The sequence below is a fragment of the Macaca mulatta genome, chromosome 1 (genome assembly GCF_049350105.2).
Source record: "Macaca mulatta isolate MMU2019108-1 chromosome 1, T2T-MMU8v2.0, whole genome shotgun sequence".
Taxonomy (NCBI): domain Eukaryota; kingdom Metazoa; phylum Chordata; class Mammalia; order Primates; family Cercopithecidae; genus Macaca; species Macaca mulatta.
Genome location: NC_133406.1, coordinates 228,257,370 through 228,282,376, shown reverse-complemented (window position 1 = coordinate 228,282,376; position 25,007 = coordinate 228,257,370). Strand labels below are relative to the sequence as shown.

General features: G+C 43.7%; 1 protein-coding gene and 2 long non-coding RNA genes across 8 annotated transcripts in view; 2 read left to right on the top strand and 1 right to left on the bottom strand.

Moving 5' to 3' along the window:
• The window catches only part of VPS13D (vacuolar protein sorting 13 homolog D), a 284,839-nt gene that overhangs the window by 211,433 nt on the left and 48,399 nt on the right, over positions 1-25,007 (top strand). For all 6 annotated transcript variants that reach the window (XR_013407652.1, XR_013407651.1, XM_015113831.3 and 3 more), the window contains 2 exons: positions 17,067-17,199; positions 21,227-21,422. Coding sequence is in view for 4 of the 6 variants with exons in the window: in XM_015113831.3 (XP_014969317.3) it covers positions 17,067-17,199; positions 21,227-21,422 (329 nt within the window). In the remaining 2 variants the exon portion in view is untranslated. The remainder of the gene's footprint in view (positions 1-17,066; positions 17,200-21,226; positions 21,423-25,007) is intronic.
• Positions 811-11,228, top strand: LOC144336276 (uncharacterized). The gene is made up of 3 exons (XR_013407906.1): positions 811-1,510; positions 4,408-5,163; positions 11,004-11,228. It is a non-coding gene; the product is annotated as an uncharacterized LOC144336276 (long non-coding RNA).
• On the bottom strand, positions 10,498-24,921 carry LOC144336282 (uncharacterized). The gene is made up of 2 exons (XR_013407913.1): positions 24,510-24,921; positions 10,498-10,936 (listed from the first exon to the last, which is right to left on the bottom strand). It is a non-coding gene; the product is annotated as an uncharacterized LOC144336282 (long non-coding RNA).

The following is a 25,007-nucleotide window of genomic DNA, read 5'->3' as shown; positions in this document are numbered from 1 at the left end:
TGGCTTGTTTGCAGTAGGTGGATTGCAGAGTTACCAAACTGTTCTTTCTGGCCAGAGTGACTCAGTCTAGTACAAAGTCATGAACTGCCTCTAGCATTTCTCATTAACCTAATATCTCCATCTAGAGTAGAAATTCACCCTCCCTAAAGCCCAGAGGAAACAAACTAAGGGTCCTTGTGAAAGGAAAAGGCCTTTAGACCCCAAAACAACTGGCTAGAAAGGCAGGACGAAAGGAGGTGGGGGCATTCTTTGTGCTTTCCCATATAGTTCGGAGCTCAACAGATGAAGTATTTGCCATTGATCCCCATACCACATCTTGGGAAACTAACTTATCTGACCCCATTTGACTGACCATTCAACTGTTCCACCATTTTCTTTACACAAAGCTAAACTAGATATGAGCTAAATTTGAGATATGAGCTACATTACATATGGGAATGTGGTTCATGGTTTTCTAACCCAACCCTCCCCTGCCCGTTCCTGTTCTGTGCGGGTTTTTGAGTAGATTTTTCTCTGGAAATCCATCCTTTCTTTTTCCATTCAAGGCAACTCACAGTATCCAATTTTTGATTTTGTAATTTTAGTTTTTCATGTATAGACTAAAAGTGAATGTTTATCTTGAGGCAGGAATGGCTACTGTTTTTCTGCAATTGTTTAGACTAAGGCTAGGTAGATTTCCTGTGGACTTCTTGGAACCTTTGAGCCCTAATGTTTTCCGTGCACTCAAAAATTACAATGCTGGATGGCATCGTTCCAGCTGTTGGGATGGGAGACGGGCTGGGCTCTTTGACTTCCAAAATTGAACTTTGGTTGAGCTGGTTGGCAGACGTGGCAAAGAAAGCATTCCCTGAGCCAAACCTGGGAAAATACCAGTCAGGATGGACTCTCCCAGCCCTGGCTTTCTTAGCACACCTTGATGTGTGTTCTGTAGCTATCTCCCTACCCCCATCCCCTAAAACTTGAGCATTTGTAGCTCATCACTTATGTCCTGAAGTCAGTAAACTGAATCACTGTTATAGGACTTAGAGAAATTTTCTTATACTATGGACTGAATGTGTCCCCCCAAAATTCGTATGTTGAAATTCTAACCCCCAAGGTGATCATGTCAGGGGGTGGGGCCATTGGGGGTGATTAGGTCATGGAATTAGTGCCCTTATCAAAGAGACCCCAGAGAGCTAGCCCACCCCTCTACTACTGTATGAGGTTACAGTGAAAAGATGGCTGTCTAGGAAGCAGGCCCTCATCAGACATTGAATCAGACATCGAATCTGCTGTCACCGTGACCTTGGACTTCCCATCCTCCAGGAATTTGTGAGAAACAAATTCCTGCTGTTCATAAGCCACCCAGTTAATGGTATTTTGTTGTAGCAGCGTGAACACACTGAGACAGCACATAACACAGAATGCTGTTTCTTTAAAATTTTCTTGAATTTTTACCATGTGGTTTACTTGTCTTTTTCATTGATCCTTCCCTGTTCAGTGGGGAAACACAGATTTGCACCCAGCCCTTGCTGACCACATGAAGCCTAAGATCTCACCTCCTCCTCCCTGGCAAAAGAAGAATTAGATAATGAGAGGTGTTCTGGTTTTTGGAGAAAGTTAACCAGTGTTGGGATGCTTGCACGTTAGAGCTAACTGCCTGTGCTCTGAGTCAGAACTGAAATTTTGAGTTGTAAAGGAGAACTAATATTTGATCCTCTCCTGTGTGCCAGGCATAGTGCTAGCCACTTCATAGCTTTTTGGCTATTCTTCTCCATCTCCTTTCTGCCAGTTGCTCAAATACCTTGGAGTCATCCTTGGCTCCTTTCTGTCATGCCGCATATCCAGTCCCTCAGCAGATCCTGAACCTGAGCATATCCTTCCCGCGGCCACCTTCTAGTCCTCGTTCATCTTTGGCCCAGTTTTTATTGTAGTACACTTCTCCTTCCACCCATGCTTCCTACTACTAACATTGAACCTCAGTATAACAACTAGAATGATCCTGTCAAAACATAACTCAGATTTGGTCACTCCTGGCCCAACCCCTCCAGAGGCTTCCCGTTTCACTCCACATAGAAAATTCCAGCTTGTGCAGGCTCACGAGGCCCACGAGGTCAGCCTCCTGCAGGCCCTTTCTGACCTGGTGCCTCACTGTCTCACCACCCTCCAACCCTCACCAGCTCCTGCCACACTGTTCTCCTCGATGCTTCTTAACCCTCTGCCTTCAAACTTCCATTCCAGGGTCTCTGCACTCAGGATTCTCTTCCTGGAATGTTGCACAGCCACATGGTTTTCATCTACATTTTCTTTATCCAAATGTCACTTTCTCAGGGAGGCCCTTCCTGACGTCCCCTTCCCCATCTAAAATTGCAGCCCCCTCCATCTATACCTCTTCTCCTCCCCTCTTGTTTTTTTACTTAACATTTGTTACTGCCTTTATTTTACTTCTTTATGCTATTAATGGTCTGTACAGCTATGAGTACAACTGAAATGTAACCTATGAATTTTCATACAACATAAGAATTTTGGAGAGACACACTCAGTCCATAGTATATGTAAATCTCATGAGGGCTGAAAGTCTTGTCTGTTTTGTTCACTGCTACATCCCCAGCCTCTAGAACAGTACCTGGCAAATAGTGCTAAGTAAGTTTTTAGTAGCAGGGAAGAAAGGGAAGAAGGAAGGAACAGACAGACCCTTGGAGTTAGACATTATCTCAGTTTACAGATGAAGACACTGAGGCTCTGAGAAGTTTCCCAAGATCATGCAACCAATAAGTGAAGCCACCTTGGGGTCACACATTTGAACCCTAATGTGTGACCCCAAAGCTTTTCTGATTTCTACTTTACTGTGCTGTTTTCCTACGGATGCCTCACCCTCATTTATGTCTGCAGTGAATATTGGCTCTATGAATTTGTATGCACATGTATAGTGATATGAACACATTAAAATGCTTTAAAGAGAATACTGTATCAAAATCTCCTAGCTCTCTAGATGCTGCCTGTTGGATACTCCACTAAGCTTTCTACGTGCAGCCCAAGAACAAGTGATGCCTGGGCTCCTCTGAGAGAGAGAGGTGCTGAGAAATCTGTAAGCAACCATCACGAAATATGTTTGCCATGTTTCCAGTTACATCCAGGCTTTTCAGTATCGAGGGACATCTTTTTGTGTTTTAATTCCTGGCATATTTACTATCAGTATATGCTTTTGGAGTTTTCAGTGAATGAAAAATAAGAGGTGGTGGCAGCAATAAGTGTAGAACACTCTTAAAAGATATGGCTGGCCAGGCGCAGTGGCTCATGCCTGTAGTCCCAGCACTTTGAGAGGCAGAGGTGGGTGGATCACAAGGTCAGGAGATCAAGACCATCCTGGCTAACACAGTGAAACCCCATCGCTACTAAAAATACAAAAAATTAGCCAGGTGTGGTGGCGGGCGCCTGTAGTTCCCAGCTACTCTGGAGGCTGATACAGGAGAATGGCGTGAACCCAGGAGGCGGAGCTTGCAGTGAGCCAAGATCGCGCCACTGCACTCCAGCCTGGGTGACAGAGTGAGACTCCGTCTCAAAAAAAAAAAAAAAAAAAAAAAAAAAAAAACCAAAAGATATGGCTGTAGAAGGAAGAAAGAACATGGCTGGAGCAGCAGCTTGAATAGGAGGGAAAGCTAAAGGAAGGCATTTTTAAGATTGTGTAGGTTAAGAGGAAGAGGCTGCAAAAATTGAAGAAATGAGAAAAGAGACGATTGACAGAGAAGCAGTAATATGCAGGACAGGATCTTACAAGAGCACAGAAGAAGGGTTTGAATTCTTGGAAGAGTCTGTCTGTTTATGCAATTTAAAGTGAAGGGAGGAGGCCAGGCGCAGTGGCTCACACCTGTAATCCCAGCACTTTGGGGGACTGAGGTGGGTGGATCACTTGAGGCCTGGAGTTGGAGCCCAGCCTGGTCAACATGGCAAAATCTCATCTCTACTAAAAAAATTAGCTGGATGTGGTGGTGGATGCCTGTAATCCCAGCTACTTGGGAGGCTGATGTATGACAATTGCTTGAGTCTGGGAGGCAGAGGTTGCAGTGAGCTGAGATTGTGCCACTGCACTCCAGCCTGGGCCACAGAGTGAGACTCTGCCTCAAAAAAATAAAAAATAATAAAATTTAAAAATAAAATGAAGGGAGGAAAAGATTTTTTTTTTTCATTTGAGACGGAGTTTCACTCTTGTCACTCAGGGTGGAGTGTAATCTCGGCTCGCTGCAACCTCCGCCTCCTGGGTTCAAGCAACTCTCCTGCCTCAGCCTCCCAAGTAGCTGGGACTACAGGTGTGCACCACCATGCCCAGCTAATTTTTGTAATTGTAGTAGAGATGGAGTTTTACCGTGTTGACCAGGCTGGTCTCAAACTCCTGAACTCAGGTGATCAGCCCATCTCAGCCTCCCAAAGTGCTGGGATTATAGGCGTGAGCAACCGTGCCCAGCCAAGATTTTTTTTCTTAGTAAAGTAAATAGAATCTGTCATTTGTATGAAATGGGGATGGAGTTGAAAAGGAATACAAAACAAATCTCTGTTGCACTCGAACCATGTTTCAGGCACTGCCCGGGGCGGGGGGCAGGGTACAAAGATGACCAGGGTGGCTTCCTGTCATTAGAGCATGGACGCCAGCTTTTCAGCATTGCATGCAGCACCCCAACCAGCCTTGTGAAGAAAAGAGATATGAACAAACGGTCACACCGCGCTCAGATACCCACACTCAGAAAGCCACACGCAGAGCAGCGCAGTAGAAGCAGTGGGTTCGTGTGTGTGGACAGGCATTCCTCAGGACCAGATCGAAGTTGAGGAGTCACAGATTTGAAGGATTCCTGCTCTTTGCAGGAATGATAAGAGTAGTAGCTGATGTTGGCACAACTCTGTAATGAACTCTCCCCCCACTTTCCTGCTAGATATTTCCATCTGGAGTCGCAAAAGTCTTCTTCAATCCAAACCAATACCTTTCATCGGCTGTTTTCTGTTTAAGTGATAACAGTCATTTGCAAGATATCATTGGTCATCTAAAGTCTATGTGGAAGGAATTAACTGAAATTCATTACTTGATCAGAGAGTATTTTTTGATCCCATCTTTATTTTGCTTCTTTTTCTTTTCTTCTTGCCTCCCAGGCAATGCATAGTCCTTATACCACTTTTGGTTTTACCATGGACGCAGTTTTACCATATTGGCCAGGCTGGTCTTGAACTCCTGACCTCAGGTGATCTGCCTGCCCATCCCAAAGTGCTGGTTTTACAGGCGTGAGCCACTGCGCCCAGCTTCAGAGAACATCTTTCTCTCACCTGTATTTTTTAAAGATAATTTTACTCTGTTTATTCTTTCTGTCTTTTATGATATCATTCCGTTGTTGTTCTGTCCATTCCTCCTGAAACAGCATTCAGTATTGTCTTTTGTCCTTCAAAGATAATGTGTCCTTTTTTTTCTTTGACAACTTTTAAGATTTACTCTTTGCTTTTAGTTTCTATTAATGATATGCCTCGATATGATTCTCAGGCTTGGGATTTGTAGAATTTCTTGAATTTGTAGTGAAGTCTTTGGACAATTTTGGGAACTCTTGGCCAGTGTCACTTTAAATATTATTTCTGCCCCCTTTTTCTTTCTTTCGTTTCCCTCTGTGATTCCACTTATGCAGAATTTGGACCTTTTTACTATGTCACTTATGCCTCTCATGCTCTTTTCTGTATTTTCACTCCCTTGGTTTTTCTTCATGTTTCATCTGGATGTTTTTTACTGCCTCATTTTCTAGTTTGCTAATCCTGTCGACTCTGCTGTTTCTCCATCTACTAAAATCTTAATGTTAGTTTTCTGGTAAAACTCTCCATCTTATTTTTCTTCTGAAGATAGTAATCATACTATACCAGTGATTAATCTTGTCTTTTTTTTCTTAGTTTTCAGTCATTTAGTCCTGTTTTCTTACATATCTGGAAATTTTAATTGAATGCCTGACATTGTACAAGAAAGATATTAGAGGTTCTGGTCAACATTATTTTTCTCCAGAAAGGAGTTAAACTTCTTCTTTCCTTCTACTTCAGGTACCCAGTTTTTAAATTTTCCCCAATACATACCTCCCCTGCATTTTTAACCTTTTATTTGCAGCAGGAATTCCCAGAGGGACTTGTATTTTCGAAAGGATCAAAGCCTGATGCCTAAAGGGAAGAGTCTGGAGGAACGATTCTTTTTCTTGGGATGGACAATAGAAAGACGAGGGCGGAGACAGTGTGTGTGAAGTAGAAAGTAATCAGCTTCAACCCCTGGAATCACAACAGAGGAAACTGAGTAATGAAGAATCCGTTCTGTTTAAGCAGGAAAGTCGGTGAATCTTTTTTATAAACAAGGGTTAATTAGTTCTCTTCTAAGTAAAACGTACATTGAACCAGATCTCTCATTTTCCTATCTTTCTAGTCACTGCAGGTTTTCTCTTAAAAGCAACAAAAGGCATCAGGATAGGCTGTGTAGCCACCTTTGGAAAGGGCAGATGTTGAGTTAAGTGGATTCTGTTCTCTTCCGTAGTCCAGGACTTTTCAGACCTGAAATCTGTTAACCTGGAGATGACTAATTCAGGCTCAAGACACCAGATCTGCTGGAAGTAGACGGGTGTGAATTTTTAATGTCCTTTCCCAGGTCACCCTTTGCGGATTGAGAGATAGCAAAGGTTGGAATCCTGACTGAAAGGCCACTGAAGAACCCAAGGGACATCCTAGGCAAATCCTAGGCAAAGACCAGAGGCTTCTGAGGAACTGTTGGGAAGTAGCTAAGCTGCAAGTTTATTTCTATTTTAGCCCATCTGAAAGGTGGGAACATTTGAGTTCATTTTTAAAAGAACCTTCTTTTGACCTTTCATTTGAGCCTGGGATCAAGCCAGTTTTCTAAAGAAATGAGACAGGACTTAATTTTTTAAGTACCTTAGATTTGAACTACCTCCCATTCCCATTCTACCTCCTCCGCAAAAGACAGATTCAACTTCTTTGTTCTCCCAGGTGCTAAAGACCAGTTCCCAGTTGGTGGTCTTACCCAGATACATCACGCTTGTGTATAAATAACTTCCCTGGGCATTGCTAGAAGTGAAGTATCAGCTTTGCATGTGTAGCTTTCCCAAAGTACAGGTCTATCTTACCCACCACCATAAAAAGTTAGTTGTTAGAAGCAATAGGTTCGTTTCCACTGTGAATGGTGTATTACTCTTAGTTGGGTCAGGGGTATTTTGAATACCAGAAGACTGGCAAAGATCAGCTGGGCGTGGTGGCTCACACCTGTAATCCCAGCACTTTGGGAGGCCAAGGCGGGCAGATCATGAGGTCAGGAGTTTGAGACCACCCTGGCCAGCATGGTGAAACCCCGTCTCTACTAAAAATACAAAAATTAGCTGGGCATGGTGGCATGTGCCTGTCATCCCAGTCACTCAGGAGGCTGAGGCAGGAGAATTGCTTGACCCCAGGAAGCGGAGGTTGCAGTGAGCCGAGATCATGCTACTGCACTCCAGCCTGGGTGACAGATCAAGACTCCCTCTCAAAAAAGAAGAAAACAAAAAAAAGATGAAGACTGGCAAAGATCAAGAGGAATGAAGACTGAACCAGATGAACTTTCGAAATCTTCTTTTTTTACCCTAGTAGCATGGTTGGTTTTGCCTGCTCTCTATCCATAGTCCTCTTTTGCTTTCACCCTCCTGCCGCCACATCCCCCTATATTTGTGTCTCCATATATGTCCATTACTGGTACATGAAACAGGCCTTTCCAGAGCAGTAGCTTCTTTTGGAGTTAGTTTGCTCGACCAGACCAGCTCTAACTAAGCAAATGTTTTAGCTTTGGTGCTCTACCTCCTTCAGGAAATCATTCTCCTGTAAGAAGCGGGGGTAGAAGAGGAGACCTTTCCTCTATAGGCAGCACCTCTTGAAATCACTGGTCCCAATCTCCACCCCAGTCTGGCTCCATCTTTCTTCCTAGTATAAATGGTGCACACTAGTAATGTAAGCTGGTGTAGTGTGATGTGATCCATGTAATGGACATGTACCAAGCCTCCTATTTCTTTGGGGCCTGTTTCAGATTATGAGAGTAGTAGCTTCGGGAAAAGAAGTGGATTCTAGGCCACGTGGCCTCCAGAAAGGTCTGGGTAATGGAAGTGGGCCAGGTGTCTGAGTTAGGGATATGGATCAAGAAAGAACACTGGAGCCTGACTCCTCTTTCTTGTCCAGATATTTGCATGTAATTTTTCAGAAATTTTTTAATATACTTTTGTCAGCTGCCTTCCTTTGTCAGTTCTGCTACTTGGGAGATAAAAGAGATATGCCCCATGTATCTGTATAATTTTCACTGGCATTTAGGAAGGAATTTTTCTACGAAGACAATAGCAAAAGTCATGGTTGGGTTACCTCTCTAGGTTACCCAGTATCACACATAGATACTTAGCAGACTTTTGCTGGAAATGCTCATGGTCTTTCCAGCTTTATCTGTAAAATGAGCATAATAATACTACCTCATGGGATTGTTGTGAGGATTAAGCTAGTTAAATATTTCATTGATGGGAGGCCCCAAAGACAGTGGCTGGCACATGGCGAACATTGTTGGCTGAAGCTTATGATTCCAGAAGTTCAACTGTGGTCTTCAGTACTTGGAAGTTTGCCCTTACCTACTCTGCCACACACTCATCTAAAACTTAATTTATTTAAAGAAATAGTTGGGAACGGATTTCTTTCTAAAAACCTCAAAAAACTTATTCCAAACCCTTAAAACCTATTTTACTTTTGCCACAAGAAGCTCAGCTTATACTGGTGCCCAGCATCTATGATTATTCTCTCTGATGTCACTGGCCTCCTTTCTTCTAAGCCTTTGGCATTAAAGTGAATCTATTTATTCATTTGAAATAAATACAAAGCACTTTGTAAGAATAGAGTTCTGGTGACTAGGAAGGAGATGATCTTGTTCGGTTTCATGTCTAAAGTTCTGTATTTTGCGATTTTAATTGACGTGTTTATGCTTTCCTTTGTTCCAGAATGGGCATGAGGTGATTTCCATAGTTTAGGATGAGACATGCAAGATTCAGTGGGGGTGAAAGAAGAGGGAGCCGGAGAGCACTCATTGGAAGAAAGGATAGGATTTCCAGTAATAACCCTTTGATTTGTGTTTTTTTCCAAGTGCTTTCGTAACCAAGGTCTCCGTGGGTAACTCCATGGTGGTGTTCTCCCTGTTTTGTAGATGAAGACACTGATCCTAAAGAGAGTGTGTCTTTTGCTCATGTTCACCCAGCTGATACTAATGACAGAGTTGGCATCAGGACTGTGCTTTTGAAAGCCTGTGTGCTTTCTTGGAGTTGAAATAAGTTATCTGCCAAATCAGGCCTTAGGGTGTGACCACCATAGAGGGCATTTTTTTCCTGCGTTATAATCTATCTCCTGGTTCAGTACTGAGGCACAAGCTATTTATGCATATTGAAAAACCTTGTAAGGATGGCAAAACTAGAGCGCTCATGGGGTGGGAAGGCATATTTCCCGTGGCTAGTACTAACTCTGTGGAAACCTATCTTCAGGCTTCCCTCTGTACGCTTTAGCGTTTTCAGCAGTGGACAAGTAGGGGCCTGGCATTTTCAACATGAGCATGCACCCCTTCTGCCAAAAAGTCCTACACTGGGTCCCAGCTGATGAAGAGCTGAAAGGTGGGACACAATTCTGTCCACAGCCGGACTTCAGGATTCATCCTTCCTTCATGATTCTTTATAATCAATGTAGAAAACTCATAGGGAAAATGGGATTTGACTAAGCCCCAACTTCTCTGTGTCGAAGATCAGTTGTCTTGATTCTACCTGTGTACATCCTGCTTATTTCTGCACTTTTTAGTTTATACCATACTCCACCAATCCTTTTAAAGGAAAAAGCAAAATCCTATTATGGGAATGCTTCAAACCACTCTGAGCTTCCAGATTAATCTGAAACAGCATCTGAGTTCATAACTGGGTCAGAGTTGCAGAATAGCAAGAGAAACTTGCCAGTTCAGCAGGCGTGTGTCTTGGGTTAGTTAAGACAGCAGGACGGTCCTGAGGCCTGACTTCCTTGCATGTGTTTCAACCTTGTGTGCTGAGATAATTCTGGGTGGCTTTAGATAACTTTGTTTCTTAACTGAAAAAGGAGTGTCTGTTGCCTGATAAGTGTTTATCCGTGAAATAGCAACATGGTGTGCATCTTAGGGTAGGAGGGCTTTCAGATCTCCAGAGACCAGGGGAAAAAAAAGCAAGGTCGTTGGCTTAGGCATATTACTGGAATTAGGATGTCAGTCCCAACTTTAAAATGCCTCTATTGTTTCTATTCCGGGTCCCCTTTCTGGATTCCTCCCCCTCTTTTCTCTTTGCCTTAAGGGCTATACATAATCCATAACCAAGCAGAACTGAAAACAGACAAACGCACTCCTAGTGGATAGAAATCTGGAATCCAGAAATGCTTCCTTCTTGCCAAACCTCAACTTGTTCCGTGCCTTTTTTTTTTTTTTTTAATGCCTCTTCCCAGCCTCCCCACCCCTTCGTGATTTGGCTGAGTGAGGACTAGCTGTTTGGTTTGCCTTTTATCAACAATAGATATTCACTGCTTTTCAGGTCACATTTTCCTTTAACTCTTCTCTGTTTACGAGTATCACGAAAGGGTTTTTCAACATCAGGGCAAAACTCACACTCAGAATACTTTTTAACTGTGGGTGTTTGAACAATGTCAAACAGAAGTCAGTGGTGAAGACTTTCATTTTGAAGTGACTTAGGTCTTACATGACTCAAAGGTGGTTTTCCTAGTAGTATATCAGCAGAGTTAAAAATGACTCTGAAGTTGAAAGTCCCACACTACTTCTAAGAAACGTGTAAAAAATGTTGGCCAAATGCTACACCAAACATTTTGCATTAATTATCCTCTTAACTCTTCAAAACAGTCATTTGCAGGCCAGTCACTGTGGCTCACGCTTGTAATCCTAGCACCTTGGGGGGCCGAGGCAGGCAGATCACCTGAAGCCAGGAGTTCAAGACCAGCCTGGCCAACATGGTGAGACCCTGTCTCTACTAAAAATACAAAAATTAGCCAGGCATGGTTGCGCACAACTGTAATCCCAGCTACGGGAGGCTGAGGCAGGAGAATCACTTGAACCCAGGAGGTGGAGGTTGCAGTAAGCTGTGATCACATCCACTCCAGCCTGAGTAACACAGTGAGACTCTGCCAGCAAAAAAAAAAAAAAAAAAAAAAAAAAAAGAGCAATCCCTTACTGTGGGTTTAGCAGATGGATAAACTGAGGTTCAGAGAAATTAAGCCTCTTCCAGCAGTGTGAGTATTTGGTAACTGTCAGGGTAAGATTTGATTCCTTTGCTCCTGTTTGACTGCAACATGGCAGCCCCCACAAAGTTCATGGCAGCCTTACTTAGAGGCACAATAGATAGTTGGGTTTTCCAAATTTATGGGTTCAAACATAGCTTATTGCAGACAATGCTGATTAGAATTAGCGCTGTGCTGGTAGCTGAGGTTTGCAGCTGTACAACCTTGTATAGTCTCTGACTTATGGTGATTTAACTTAACGAGTTTTTAACTTGACGATGACGCAAAAGCTATGTGCGTTCAGTAGAAACTGTACTTCAGATTTTGAGTTTTGATCTTCCTGGGCTGGTGACATGTGATCCGATTCTCTCAGTGCTGGGCAGCAGCAGCCGCAGCTCCTAGTTAGCCACGCGATTGTGAAGAGGGAACAAATACTCTACAGTGGGCCCTGCTGCCAGACGACTTTGCCCAGCTGTCAGCTAATGTAAGTGTTCTGGGCATGTTTAGATATGTTAGCTGTGTGAAATTCATTTTTACTTACAGCCTTTTCAACTTAAAAATGGGCTTACCCGGATGTAATCCCATCATAAGTCAAGGAGCATCTGTACTTGGAAGAATATAAAACTTCTCCATCACACTACAGAGTCCTGCCACTTCTCTCTCTTTTCCTGTTGTATTTGGTTACCATCTTCCCTGGTGACAAGGAAGATACTGCCACCAGCAATTACTCAGTGAGGCAAAGATATTAAAGAGGAAATTTCCATTAGGTAAATAACTGTGAAAGAAGAACCCAAGAGAAGGGAGAGAAATTCAAGCCCCAGCTCCTGTTACACTGGCCAAATACCTCTGGCACCCCATGCTTGCTGAAGATCATAAAAGGGTCAGGAAAACTGATAGGACCGAACAGAGGAACACAGTGGGAATTTTTCCCCTTGCCCCATTCCAGTGTCTACTTGAATTTCAGTTTTATAAAATCAGCCCTTCAGAGCCAGGCCCCAAACCCAGGCTAATTTGCAGTGTCTCCATTTGTGTAGACAATGAGATTATTTTGGGAAGGGGGGTGTTGACAGAGTGTGTGTTAGCTGTTCAGTAGAACTGGCATCTTGAAGTACTTCTGAGATTTTTACCCCCTTGCTGAAAATATTGCTTTATAGAAGTTAATGACTTTGGACCGTGGCCAGAATTCACAAGTGTGGCATGTGTTGAAGTGAAAGGAAGGGGAAAATCATTGTCTTTGTGAGTATAACGGCAGATTTTCTGAAGGACATTTTGTTCCTTGGAACCTTTCATTTTAGCTAGAACAACATGCACTTGAAGCCTTAAGTATTCTGTGGACTTGAGATTGCTACAAAATGAGGTAGGCAGACTTAAGTCTCTGCAAATGCTCCTTCTGGTGTTAAGGTATTATAACCAAAGAGTTACAAATTGTCTGCACATTGCCTTCCAGTTGCCAGTTGCTTTCCCACTTTAGAAGCCTAGCACACCCTGGGGCTGTTATGCCCTGCTGCAGGTAGCTCCTGCTTTGCTAGGGGGGATGTGCCATGCCACATGCTTTACGTGCACACTATCCCTGAATCCTCAAGACAGCCCTGAAGAATCCGATTATTCCCATTTTGCATATGAAGAAGTCGAAGTTTAGATAACATAATACTGTTTTTATTGAATGACTCATATGCATCAGGCTCTGTGCTATGTGCCTTACATGTATTGCCTAATCCTTACAGCATCTTTGTAGGGAATATTTGTATCCCCATTTTGAAAAGGGGGGAAACAGAGGCCCGCAAAGTTTCCTTGTCTGTGATCTCATAGCTGTTGGGTGTCACAGTCAGAATTCAAACTCAGGTGTGATTATCTTTCTATTATGTCACATCCATACTTCCCTACTGAGGTCTTGAAGGCAAGAGACAGAAAGCACTTCTGATTTCTGATTCTCTGTCTCTAGCCTGCCACACGGGTAGGGCTTGCGCACATGTTGGATTGCTTGGTTGACTGGATGTGTAGAGATTTGTACTTGCTCACATCGGGACTCATTTCTCCTTCATCTGAATAATCTGGACCTCCACCTCCAGGCTTTACTTGTCACAAGACAGTGGGAGGGAGGATGGGATCATGAAGGATGGACTGGGCCAGTCACTCCCTACATGATGGTGTAACTCTTTGGGTATCTCTGCTCTGTTTTGATGACCATCTTCAAAGTCAAGGGCCTGGGTAAAAAAGTGCTTCCAAGCTTCAGAGAAGACCAAGGCCAGAGGGCACCCATGATGAGCACCACTGGAATTCCCTCCCTCCACAGCTCGTGTGTTTTCTGCTGTCTTTGAGGGAGAAAGAATGGCTGGGCAGGACTTACCTTCCCACTGAGGTGGGGAATGGGGTAGAATTAAGGCTGTCTAACTAAATTCCTCCATAGTAAAAGGAGGCCACATGCTTTTTGGTAGTCTGGATTCAATACTCAGAGTGCAGTGAACTGGCCCAGGGCCCTGCCTTTACCACTATGTCCATCATCTAGCTTTGACTTTGGTTTAGTTTCTGTAAAACATCCTTCCCAGAAAACCTGATTAACTACTCATCAATACAGGTTTGATTGGATCATAGATTTTAACATCTACTCAAGTTTTCTGAGTTCTCAAAGCTGTGTTTCTAGGGGTGAGTGAAGACTTTTGTAATGGTTGACTGTTAACAAGTGACAAAGGACAAGTCTGGTTGGCTTGCACAAGCAATTTTTTATGGACAGAGAAACAGGAATTCAGAGAAAAGTCCTACAGTAAGTTGAGATAGGTGTAGGTACCTTTCCATGGCAAAGGTCTTCACCTTGTGGAAGAATCCAGCATTAGAGGGGAGAGTGATCTCTTACGTCATCTCATCCCATCCTCCTTGGGTCAATACATTGTCTTTGTACAGAGAACACCCAGGACCCAGTTGATGCCAGGGAACTGAGGCTGCCACAGCAGACTTAGTTGGAAATTAAGCTTTTGGCATAGGCTCACTCATCAACTTTGGATATTAAACTCGTTTAATTGATGGGAGTAGAAGAAGAGGGAGTGATATTGGGCGTTCTGCCTAGATTATTCTCCCATATTCTCTTGGGGGGGGTAAGTATTATGGGATTTTTAACTCCCTCCTAGTTAGCTGCCAGCAATAGGTAAAAAGCACTTTACCCAATCTCTCTTCCAAGGAAGTCTCTTCTCAAAGAATGTAAGAGCTTGAGAGAAATAGGAAAGACCTGAATAAGACCCTGAAATGGCTGCATTGCTCCTGAGTCTCTTCAGGTGGAGATGTGTCCCCTGGAGACACACAGGACATGGGCACACGTCACATAACTGTGGTTCTCAAAGCATCTGGGGCACCAGAGAGACACGTTTTTGTCCAGAACCTGAAGAATGCTGGCAGCCTACATAATTCTAAACATAGCAGGGACTCTTATTGATTCTTTCCAAAACAAAGGTCACATTTCCTCTCTGTAGTTTGTGTCCTGGGTTCCTGCTGACTGTTTTGTGTATACGATTGTTACCTTCCCAAAGAGACTGTCAATTCTTGAGGGCAGGGTTCAAGGCTGCTGTTTGTTTGTGTCTTCAGCAGTACCTAAATCTGTCCTGGGCCCAGAGAATGTGCTTAGTAAAGACATTCTACCTTGGGTCATAGGTCACACAGTGCCAGAGCTGGAAAGGATTTTGGAAATCATAGAGTCCAACACTCTAATGTTATAAATGGTACCACTCCAAAAACGTACTTGGGAGGCTGGTGTTTATCTGCTGGAAAGAGGATTTTATTACGTTAAACTGTAGTGCAAATGACCATAATTCTAAAGCTTCGACAGGCTTCCCTCGAACAGTGCAGCATGTTCCTCTTTGGACTAGTAGCAGAGTAATAAGAACAGTAAGAATGCTAACTAGATACCAGGCCCCCGAGCCATTGTCACAAATGCTTCCAGCTACATGACAAAGTAGATACTCTCGCTATTCTCTGGATGCAGAGGAGGCTCAGAGGTAGGCCACCTCGCTCAGGATCATGTAGTTACCAGAATAGTTGAGGGAGGACTGGAGCTGGGTTTGGTCAGATGCCCCAGCTTGTGGCCCTTCTCCTATACTGTGGTAACTCTTGGATGGGGTCTCTGACTGAAGCCACTCCCTAGTGATTCACGGTGCTAGCAGCATCATGTGGTGTTTCCAGTTGTCCTAAAGGAAGTTATTAATTTTCATTAACTTTAATTCTCTCCTTAGGCAGTAATGTGGAAGGCAAGGCAGAAGGCAAACAAATAATGATAGGGGTTACATCTCCAGAAAGATCAGGAATCACTGCCCTAGGTTGTAAAATATTTGGACTGAGTAAAAGGCATGAGTCTTCCCATAGCTTCTTCCAGGAACCATCACTTGACATGGAATTACTGCTGTGTTCACTAGTCCCTCTTCTGTGCCCAGAACTCATGTGTCACTTGTGTCAAGAATCCTCATGACTGAGGTTTCCAAGGCAGATCTGATCTGTGTAACACGCATCCCAACCCCCTTGCCAAAGGAGAAAGAAACAGGCCCCCAGATGGCCACCCAGTTCCTGGGCCTTCCAGGCAGGCAGCTTGCCTTGAGGCTTTCCCCTGAGCCTTGTATCTAAGGAACATTCCTGTGAGTTTTCTAAGAGGTTAGTCCTGGGTCATTGGCACTTAAACCACTTGTTTTGGTAGATCCTTCCTGAGAAGGTTAATTATATATTTGATATCCTTCTCTTTTTATGCCTGAATGATGAGGATAAGTACTCTGTGGTTTATTAACTGTCACTTTAAACCTTTTCAGATTGTCTTGTGACAAAACAGAGTTTTATGTCCTTTTTATCCCAGCTTTGATGGATGAGACAGCTTTTCTGGTTAAAGTATGCCAGGGTAAATAAAATCTCTGAATTCTGGAGAGGGTGGGTTTGCATTTGAAATCATGAGTTCAAGTCTGCCACCTCCTATGAAAGGTGACCTAACCTGTTAATCTTTCCATCGATTTCATTTTTGGCTTTTGACAAATGGAGCTTGGCACCTCATAGGTACTCAGTAATTATTGAATAAATGAAAGAGAGCATTACTGGAAGGAGTTTGATGTCTCCAAATATTTGATACCAAACCCTAAAGCAACTGACACATTTCCTGTTTTGAATTCCACTGATTCTTAGAGCAAAGGGCCTATGTTCTTACCATGATACAGTCCCAAAGCTCACTTCTCCTCCCTCAAGACTATTTTGTTATACCCCTCATTTTTTCAGTAAATTTGGAGTAGTATTCTGGAAAGTGAATGTCATTAAAGATTTTTAGTAGTTGCTTTGCAAAGCCTAGTGTCCTCCATTGTATGCATCCCACAATTTGTGTGTGCCCAGTCCTTTTGAGAACCACTCACCTGGGGCAGACAGTATAGGTAACTGCATTTAAAATATTTAAATTTATTTATATTTAAATTATTGGCCAGGCACAGTGGCTCATGCCTGTAATCCCAGAACTTTGGGAGGCCTGGATGGGCAGATCACTTGAGGTCAGGAGTTTGAGACTAGCCTGACCAACATGGTGAAACCCTACCTCTACTAAAAGTACAAAAATTAGCCAGGTGTGGTGGTACGCACCCGTAATCTCAGCTACTTGGGAGCCTGAGGCAGGAGAATCACTTGAGCCTGGGAGGCGGAGGTTGCAGTGAGATGAGATCACACCACTGCAGACCAACATGGGCTTATCTAAAATGTATTTAAATTTATTTAAAGTAATTCAAATAGTAAAAATAGTGCTAAGACTTTAAAACTCTTTTCCTGTTTTTAACTCATTCTAGTTTGCTGGAACATTATCAGATGGCTTAGGGAAGACGATGGACAATCGGCATCAGTCAGAGCGGGAGTACATCAGGTACCACGCAGCTACAAGTGGTGAACACCTTGTAGCCGGCATCCATGGCCTGGCTCATGGTAAGTCACAGGTGACATCAAGCTCTGCTGCTGCAGGTCCTCAGAGGCGCCTTTGTACCAATCTGATTGCAGCTATAAAAAAAGAAAGCTGGGCTGGACGTGATGGCTCAAGCTTTTATTCCCAGCATTTTGGGAGGCTGAGGAGAGCGGATCATGAGGTCAGGAGTTTAAGACCAGCCTGGCCAACACAGTGAAACCCCGCCTCTACTAAAAATACAAAAATTAGGCCAGGCGCAGTGGCTCACACGTGTAATCCCAGCACTTTGGGAGATTGAGACGGGTGGATCATTTGAGGTGAAGAGTTCGAGACCAGCCTGGCCAACATGGTGAAACCGCGTCTCTACTAGAAATACAAAAATTAGACAGGTGTGGTGGTACACACCTGTAATCCCAGCTATTCAGGAGGCTGAGGCAGGAGAATTGCTTGAACCCTGGAGGTGGAGGTTGCAATGAGCCGAGATCATGCCACTGCACTCCTGGTGATAGAGCAAGACTCCATTTCAAAAAAAAAGAAAGCTGACAACAGAGGAAATCCTGTGTTGGTGTACCTTCCAAGCTCTCTTACTTTATCCTCCTTGAAGTTGAAATATGCCAGCCTGTGAGAACTCCTCATTCGTTTTCTGAATGTTGTGCACATTGCAATTCCTTTCGTTCTCTGGTTTCTGTTCCCAAAGTATCATAAGGTGTAATCAACCAGACCTGTTCTTAGAATTGTAGCTGCTGCTTCTCTTCTTAGAATTGTAACCTCTGCCTTCTCCTTACTGATCATTCCTTCCAAAGAAATTGAAATGGGGAATTGGTGACCAGGTTTGTAGCCTAGGTGTTTTTTAGTTTTGCATAAATGTGCTTTCACTAAAATTATAAATTTATCTGCCTAAGAGATGTTGGTGATGGCGTGAATGCATTTGGTCTCTGACTTTGAATTCCAACTTCTAATGCTTTAATTCTGAGTCATTTGCCTTTTGTTGCATTTTTCTTAACAATTTCTTAGTACAGCATCCAAGGCCCTTGGAACTATAAATCCAGTCAATTTTTCCGACCACCGTCCCTCAGCCATGCTGCACTTGGGCCACACAGAGCTATGTACTGCTTCCCAGGCGTGCCTCCAGGTCCTTGTTCATGCATGTTCCTGCTCTCCCTCCTCTGCCTCACTTCCTTGTCTATCAAAATCCTACTCAACCTGTAAGTCCCAACTCAAATACATTTTCCCAGCTCAATTAGTCCCTGTTAGAGTTAATGACAGAGCACAGTCTGGGTTGTGTATGTCACCAACTGTGTACATTGAGGTCTCTGATAGATTGAGAATGTGAGGAGGGGAGAGAGACCACTTTGTATTCACCTTTATCCTTGCGTACCTCACATGACACCTGGCACGTAGCTCATGCATAGTAAGGCTTAGTAAATTAAACTCTTTGTACCAGATCCTTAGGAACCATCCAAAACTATCAGTCATACCAAGACTGATCAGTATTAATTATCTGCATTTGGAAGAAGAGGAAGGAATATAGACAGTAAAAAATTATATATCTATTTGTGCTTAGGACACGTTTAGAATAGAGTTTTTGTTTTTCAGCTTTCCTAATGGTGAGATTTGGATCAAAATGCCTTTGCTTTTCCTAAGGCTGCCCAACCGTAAAGGGAGCTGTCCCTAAGGAGACATCAGGCCAGAAGTGAAATTTGGCTGAAAGTAACTTGTTTATGAATTTTAAAAGTTGAGTGTTGGGCAATCATTTGGGGTTAAGGTTTAATCATTCTTTCTAGTAATGACAGTACATTGGACTTTTCGAAGACTTTTAAAATGAATATGAAATGCTTTGTTATGTATGGTGGCCTTTATCTGGCCAGCATCCTTGCGATGTGGAGAGAGCATGACTGTCCTCCCTTTCTGGATGAACACACAAATGTGCTGAAAAAATGCATGATTGGTTCAAAGTTGCAAAATCACCTCTCATCAAGAATCATTCCTATAATATGTACAGCCTCTCCAGGAGCCAGTGGCTTCATCCAAAGAGGATCCACTGAGCTCTGGGTTATATGAAGGCAGTGTATGAGAGTCTTCCTTTAGGATGAAAAGACCTTTAGAAGATGACAAGAAACAGAATCCACTCAATCCCCTTGGTTAAGAACTGGGAATTGTGCTCAGTTCTCTCTGCAGGCCCTGCTGGACCCGGGTTCAGTCATGTTCTGTCTCTCAGGTTCTAGTCTGAATTCCTATCCTGTGTGTGCTCTGCCAAGAACTTTGTTCACAAAGTATGGGAAGGGGCTGGGTGCAGTGGCTCAGGACAGTAAACCTGGTACTTTAGAAGACCTAGAGGGAGGATTGCTTGAGCCCAGGAATTTAAGGCTGCAGCAAGCTGTGATCATGCCACTGCACTCCAGCCTGGGTGATAGACGGAGACCCTGTTTCTTTAAAAAAAAAAAAAAAAAAGTTTGGGAAAGAGATATTGCCTCATTGGAGCAAATTTACCCAGTATCCAAAAGAAACGTTGTGAATTGTTAGTGCATTCTCGCCCAAGGAGTTTCCTTTACCAATTTGTCTCACTAGAGCTGAAGAGTCTGGAGAGCTTCCTCACACCCCACTGTCAGAGGGTAAACATCCTGTGAGTGTCCCTGGCACAGGTCCTGGAGATGCTCCCCGGACAGGCTGCCTCTTCCCTTCAGTGACCATGACCTCTTCAGCCGCTGCCAGCTTCTGGCCTCCTCTAAGGTGTTTTCAGCCATTGCTGTCAACTTGCAAAATGTTTGGAATGTCTTTTTGACCCAGATTGGACTTTTGAACTGACTTCATTGAGGGTCCCAGCCAGCTTTCATAGCTTTTTGGGGTGCTCTTCATGAAGGTTTTATATAATTGCCTATACCAAATTTCATCAAAGCATGCCGTAACTTTTACCTTATTTCAAGCATCCCGTGGGGTTGGCCAGTCACCCCCATAGTGTTCTTTGAAAACTGCACTGCAAATGTATACCATCGGCTCTCTACATCCACAGATTCAACCAACCATGGATGGAAAATACTTGGGGAAAAAAAGATTTTGCAAAGTGCCAGAGAGCAAAATTTGAATTTGCCACACATTTCAAATACTGTGTTGACTCCGCACAAATGAAGTGATATGTGGGCATTGTATTAGCTACTATAAATCATCTAGAGGTGATTTAACCTATACAGGATGGTATGTATAGGTTATATGCAAGTACCTACAGCACATTATGTAAGGGACTTGAGCATCCTAGGATTTTGGTATCTGCAGGGGGTCCTGGATCAATCCTGCATGGACACTAAGGAACAACTATATTTAGTTATCTCTCTCTGCCCTCCTTCCCTCCCTCCCTCCCTCGGCGTCTCAGTCACCAGGCTGGAGTGCAGTGGCACAATCTTGGCTCACTGCAACCTCCACCTCCTGGGTTCAAGCAATTCTCCTGCCTTAGCCTCCCAAATAGCTGGGACTACAGACGCGCATCCCCATGCCCAGCTAATTTTTGTATTTTTAGTAAAGACAGGGTTTCACCATGTAGGCCAGGATGGTCTCGATCTCTTGACCTCGTGATCTGCCCGCTGCAGCCTCCCAAAGTGCTGGGATTACGGGTGTGAGCCACCGCGCCCAGCCTCTGCCTTATATGTCATAGAATGCCATCATCTTCAGACTTTCCCCAAAGGCCCAATTTTCTAGTCTCTTATTGCTTTAATCCTCTATCTATATCCTCTCCTGATCGTCCATAGGCTGCCCAAGCTCTGGGATCAAAAAATTGGCCACTGTTAACCTCTCAGCTTTTCTTTGATTTTTTTTTTTTTTTTTTTAAACTGGAACACACTTTACTTCTGACTAACATGTAACATATATCCTCTGACTCTAGACTTAGTGGGCAAATCTGCAGGATCCTCTGTCTGTAAGTTGGCCTGTCTGTGGCCTCTCCGGCACAGAGATTAATAGAATGGCCTTAAGTTATCATTCCATAATCAAGGGGTTTGGCTTTAAATGCTTTTGCTTTTGTCCTCATCAGGTTACGACAGCCCTTGTCTTTTTCACTAGGTATCATTGGTGGACTGACCAGTGTTATAACTTCGACAGTGGAAGGTGTGAAAACAGAAGGGGGTGTCAGCGGTTTCATATCTGGCCTTGGGAAAGGGCTTGTTGGCACTGTAACCAAGCCAGTGGCAGGCGCCCTGGATTTTGCATCAGAAACAGCCCAGGCGGTGAGAGACACAGCCACACTCAGTGGCCCCAGGTCAGTGGTCGTGGGAAGAGTGGCTTTTGCGGTTTCCAGCCTAGGTCTGCTGCTGCTTCTAATCCATGCTGATGTGTTTAATTGTGCACTTTCTTAGTTACAGGGTTTTTAATTCGAATACTTATAACTGAAATTTCTGATCTGCCTAAAATAAAAACATGAAAATGAGGTACAGAAACCTGGCATGAATTTTTTCAGAGAGAGAGAGATATGTATCATATTTTATATATGCTATATATTTTATATATGTATGTATATATAGCATGTTATATATATAGGTGTATATGAGTATGTTATTTTTCTCCACTAGAGAGGTCAGAAATAGGATTAAATTGTTACAAGCTTCTTCTGTTCACCAAGCCAACTGGATCCCCACATGCCCATGAAGAAAACTGTCAGATTGTACTCTGGTTCTTACTCTTACACCCCATGGTATAGTTCTAGAATCCCCGCAGTTGCAGTTCACCACGTGGATCTGTTCCTTCTTAATTTTCCTTCTGCTTGAAAGTGCCAGCCCCAGCCTCATAAAGAAAAGTGCCACCCCCCATCCCTCCAGCAGGTCGGCAGTTCTGCTGTGGGATTGCCATCTGGCCTTGATACCAACTGAGACTGGAAATCAGGGACAGCCCATATGGTTCCACACCTCACAGAACCCAACCACTTTAACATAGCTATTTGCTTGAATGGCCTATTTCAGCCTCCCTTTTCCAGAGTGACTAGTTGGGGATTCTTATCAACAAAGGGTATAATGAATGTTAAGGGCCCAGCCAAGCTAGACTCGACTTAAGCCCAGAAGGATTTTGCTGCTGCCTCGATAATAGATTTTCCCTGAGTGAATTAGTACGCCCTTTTAGAATGCCTAGGGCCTGGCCCACGTCCACCCTCTGTCACTCCCTCAAATAGGATGTGAAGTGAAATTGTCCCCAATTGAAGTGAATCCATTTGTCTGTCACCAGGAAAACTTACTGAAGACACATTACTGCAGTAGGGGAAACGCTCCGATTGTGGACTGGGGCCATGCAGTGTGCTGTGCCAGAATGCCTTCCATCTGGAAGCAGCTGAGTAAACTCTGTATGGTTTACTTTAGTTAAGTTACATTCTATTCTCAGATACAAAACTAAAACAATCCTTGAGTATATTTTGAAGCATTTATGAAGTTGTGGGGAGGGGCAGGCAGTGAGGGGGCTTCGAAAGTATTTCCAGTTAGTTTTTCCATCTCTGCTCGAAGCCCAAGAAGTCCACCTCCAGTATTTGTTAAGATAATAAGACTTAATGAAGTGTAAAGCTGAAGACGCCTAAGAGTTCCCAGAGAAGCGTGTGTATTCTTCAAATGTCAAAATAGCCAAGGGATTGATTGATAAAAAGGGTTCAAGGTATATGTGATAAATTTTTTAAAGATGATTTCGTGCTGTGAAGTTTTAATAATGTTGACAAGAAAGAAATGGCTTGAATTTATACATTGTCAGCTTGAAAGTCTTGATGAGGTTTTTCATTCTTTTTAGGAGCAGCAGTGATGTGGCCACAGTCACTGCAGAAAGAATGTCTTTGAGAGGGACATTCTTGTCATCTTTATTAGTTGTTCAACACTGCCGTGTGATCTTGTGTCAGCCAGTACATAGCTGCCATTTACTCATTCCCTGTCAGTAAATGGTCATTGAAAATTCCCTATGAACTCAGGGTTGGGAATAGCAGAAACCAAAACTCTCCCTGCTCTCAAAGAGCTTATAATCAAGCAGGGCAGCGAACATAAAACAATCATATAAACACTTATTTGCTGAAATTGTGGCAGTGACATAGAGGAGACTTACAGGGTGCCGTGAGACTATGATCAGAGAAGGTGATGGGGAGAAGGAGGGCGGCTAACCTAGTCATCAGGGGAGTTGAGACAGGCTTTTCCAGGGAAGTAAAATTTGAGGTGAAGCCTGGAGTATGAAGTAGGAGTTGGCCAGGTGAAGAGAAGAGAGAATCACCTTCCAGGGAAAAGGGAACTACTGTGTGTGCAACACCAAAAGGAAGGAACTTACCTATGTGCCAGGCATTGTCTTTGTGCTTCCACGTGTGGAATCTCATTTAATCTTCATACTTGATTTACAATGAAGACAAGACAGTCCAGAGAATCTTGTCTCGAGTCATGGAGCTTGTCCACAGCCACACAGCTGGCCAGAGATGGTAGACCTAGACTCATACCCAGCCTCTCTCTTGACCCTGTGTCCAGCACCACTGCATTGTACCCTGCTGCCTCGGTCTCGGGGGAGGGGGCTCGTTGGATTTCTCTTGTACGTGTTTCAGAGTCAGTTAGTGTCAAGATATGGCATTCCAGATAGTTACTTCCCTGCTGACTCAAGATTTACTTTACTATTACCTACACACTGACATGATTCAGGTCTTGACCAGCATTGCATTTTTCTCTGTCTGGTTCCTCTGCCTGCCACCTTAGCCTTATCCGGACCTCAGCAGCAGAGACCATGCCCTCGCAAAGGCACTGGGGAGGCATTCACAGTCAGCACTGGCCACTCCTCATCTCAGCCCAATGAAGTTTTACATTTCCATGTAGATGAGGCACTCGGGATGTAGAAAAGTTGTGCAGCTTGACTCAAAGCAGACAGTAATTGGGCAGCCTAATTGAAGTTGGACTGCAAGTTCCAACTTTGTATGCTGCAGAAAAAAAGAAAAAAAATGAATAACGAAGTTTAACTGCAAGTTTCGTGACACAGCTATCTGCCTAACCATTCACTCCTCCCAGAAACAAAAGCCACCGTGATAATTGAGGCACAGCCAGTCTTCATATATCCTCAAAGGAGGAGGATTAACTTCCACATTTGTTCTCTATTCCTGGAGGTACCAGTAGCAGGAGAGCCATGGCAGAAGTTACCAGAGGCAAGTGGGGCAGAGGCGAGAGGGGCATATGTTTGGATTAGTAGATCAGTATCCTTTATTGTGCAGAAAAAGCCAAAATTACAGATTTTTCTGAAAGGATAAATAGCAGCCATTTCAGCAATGTCCCTCCGTCCATTTGTCCTGGTCCAGAAGTATTCATGAGGAGCCATGCGTTAGAAGAGAGTGCTTGGGCTGGGCGTGGTGGCTCACACCTGTAATCCTGCACTTTGGGAGGCCAAGGTGGGAGGATCGCTTGAGCCCAGGAGTTTGAGACCAGCCCGGGCACCATATTGCTGGGTAGGGTGGTGTGCACCTCTGGTCCTTGCTACTTGGGAAGCTGAGGTGGGAAGACTGCTGGAGCCTGGAAGGTTGAGGCTGCAGTGAGCTATGATTGTGCCCCTGCACTCCAGCATGGTCAACAGTGAGACCCTGTCAAACAGAGAGAGAACGCTTGATCTGGAAAACAACAGGCCAGAGTCCCAGCCTCCTTACTTATTAGCTTTGGGCCCTGGGTCAAGTCAAGACATCTATGTAAGACTCAGTTTTAGTTTTTTCATCTATAAATTGGGGATAAATTTATTTCTCTGTTTATTCTGCTTCTCAGGAGTTTGAAGCCCAACCAGAGTTATTTTAATGTGGAAGCTATAAAGAACTATAAAAATGCTGGGTGATATTATTTGAAAGTCCTATTAAAGGAGCACAGAGATC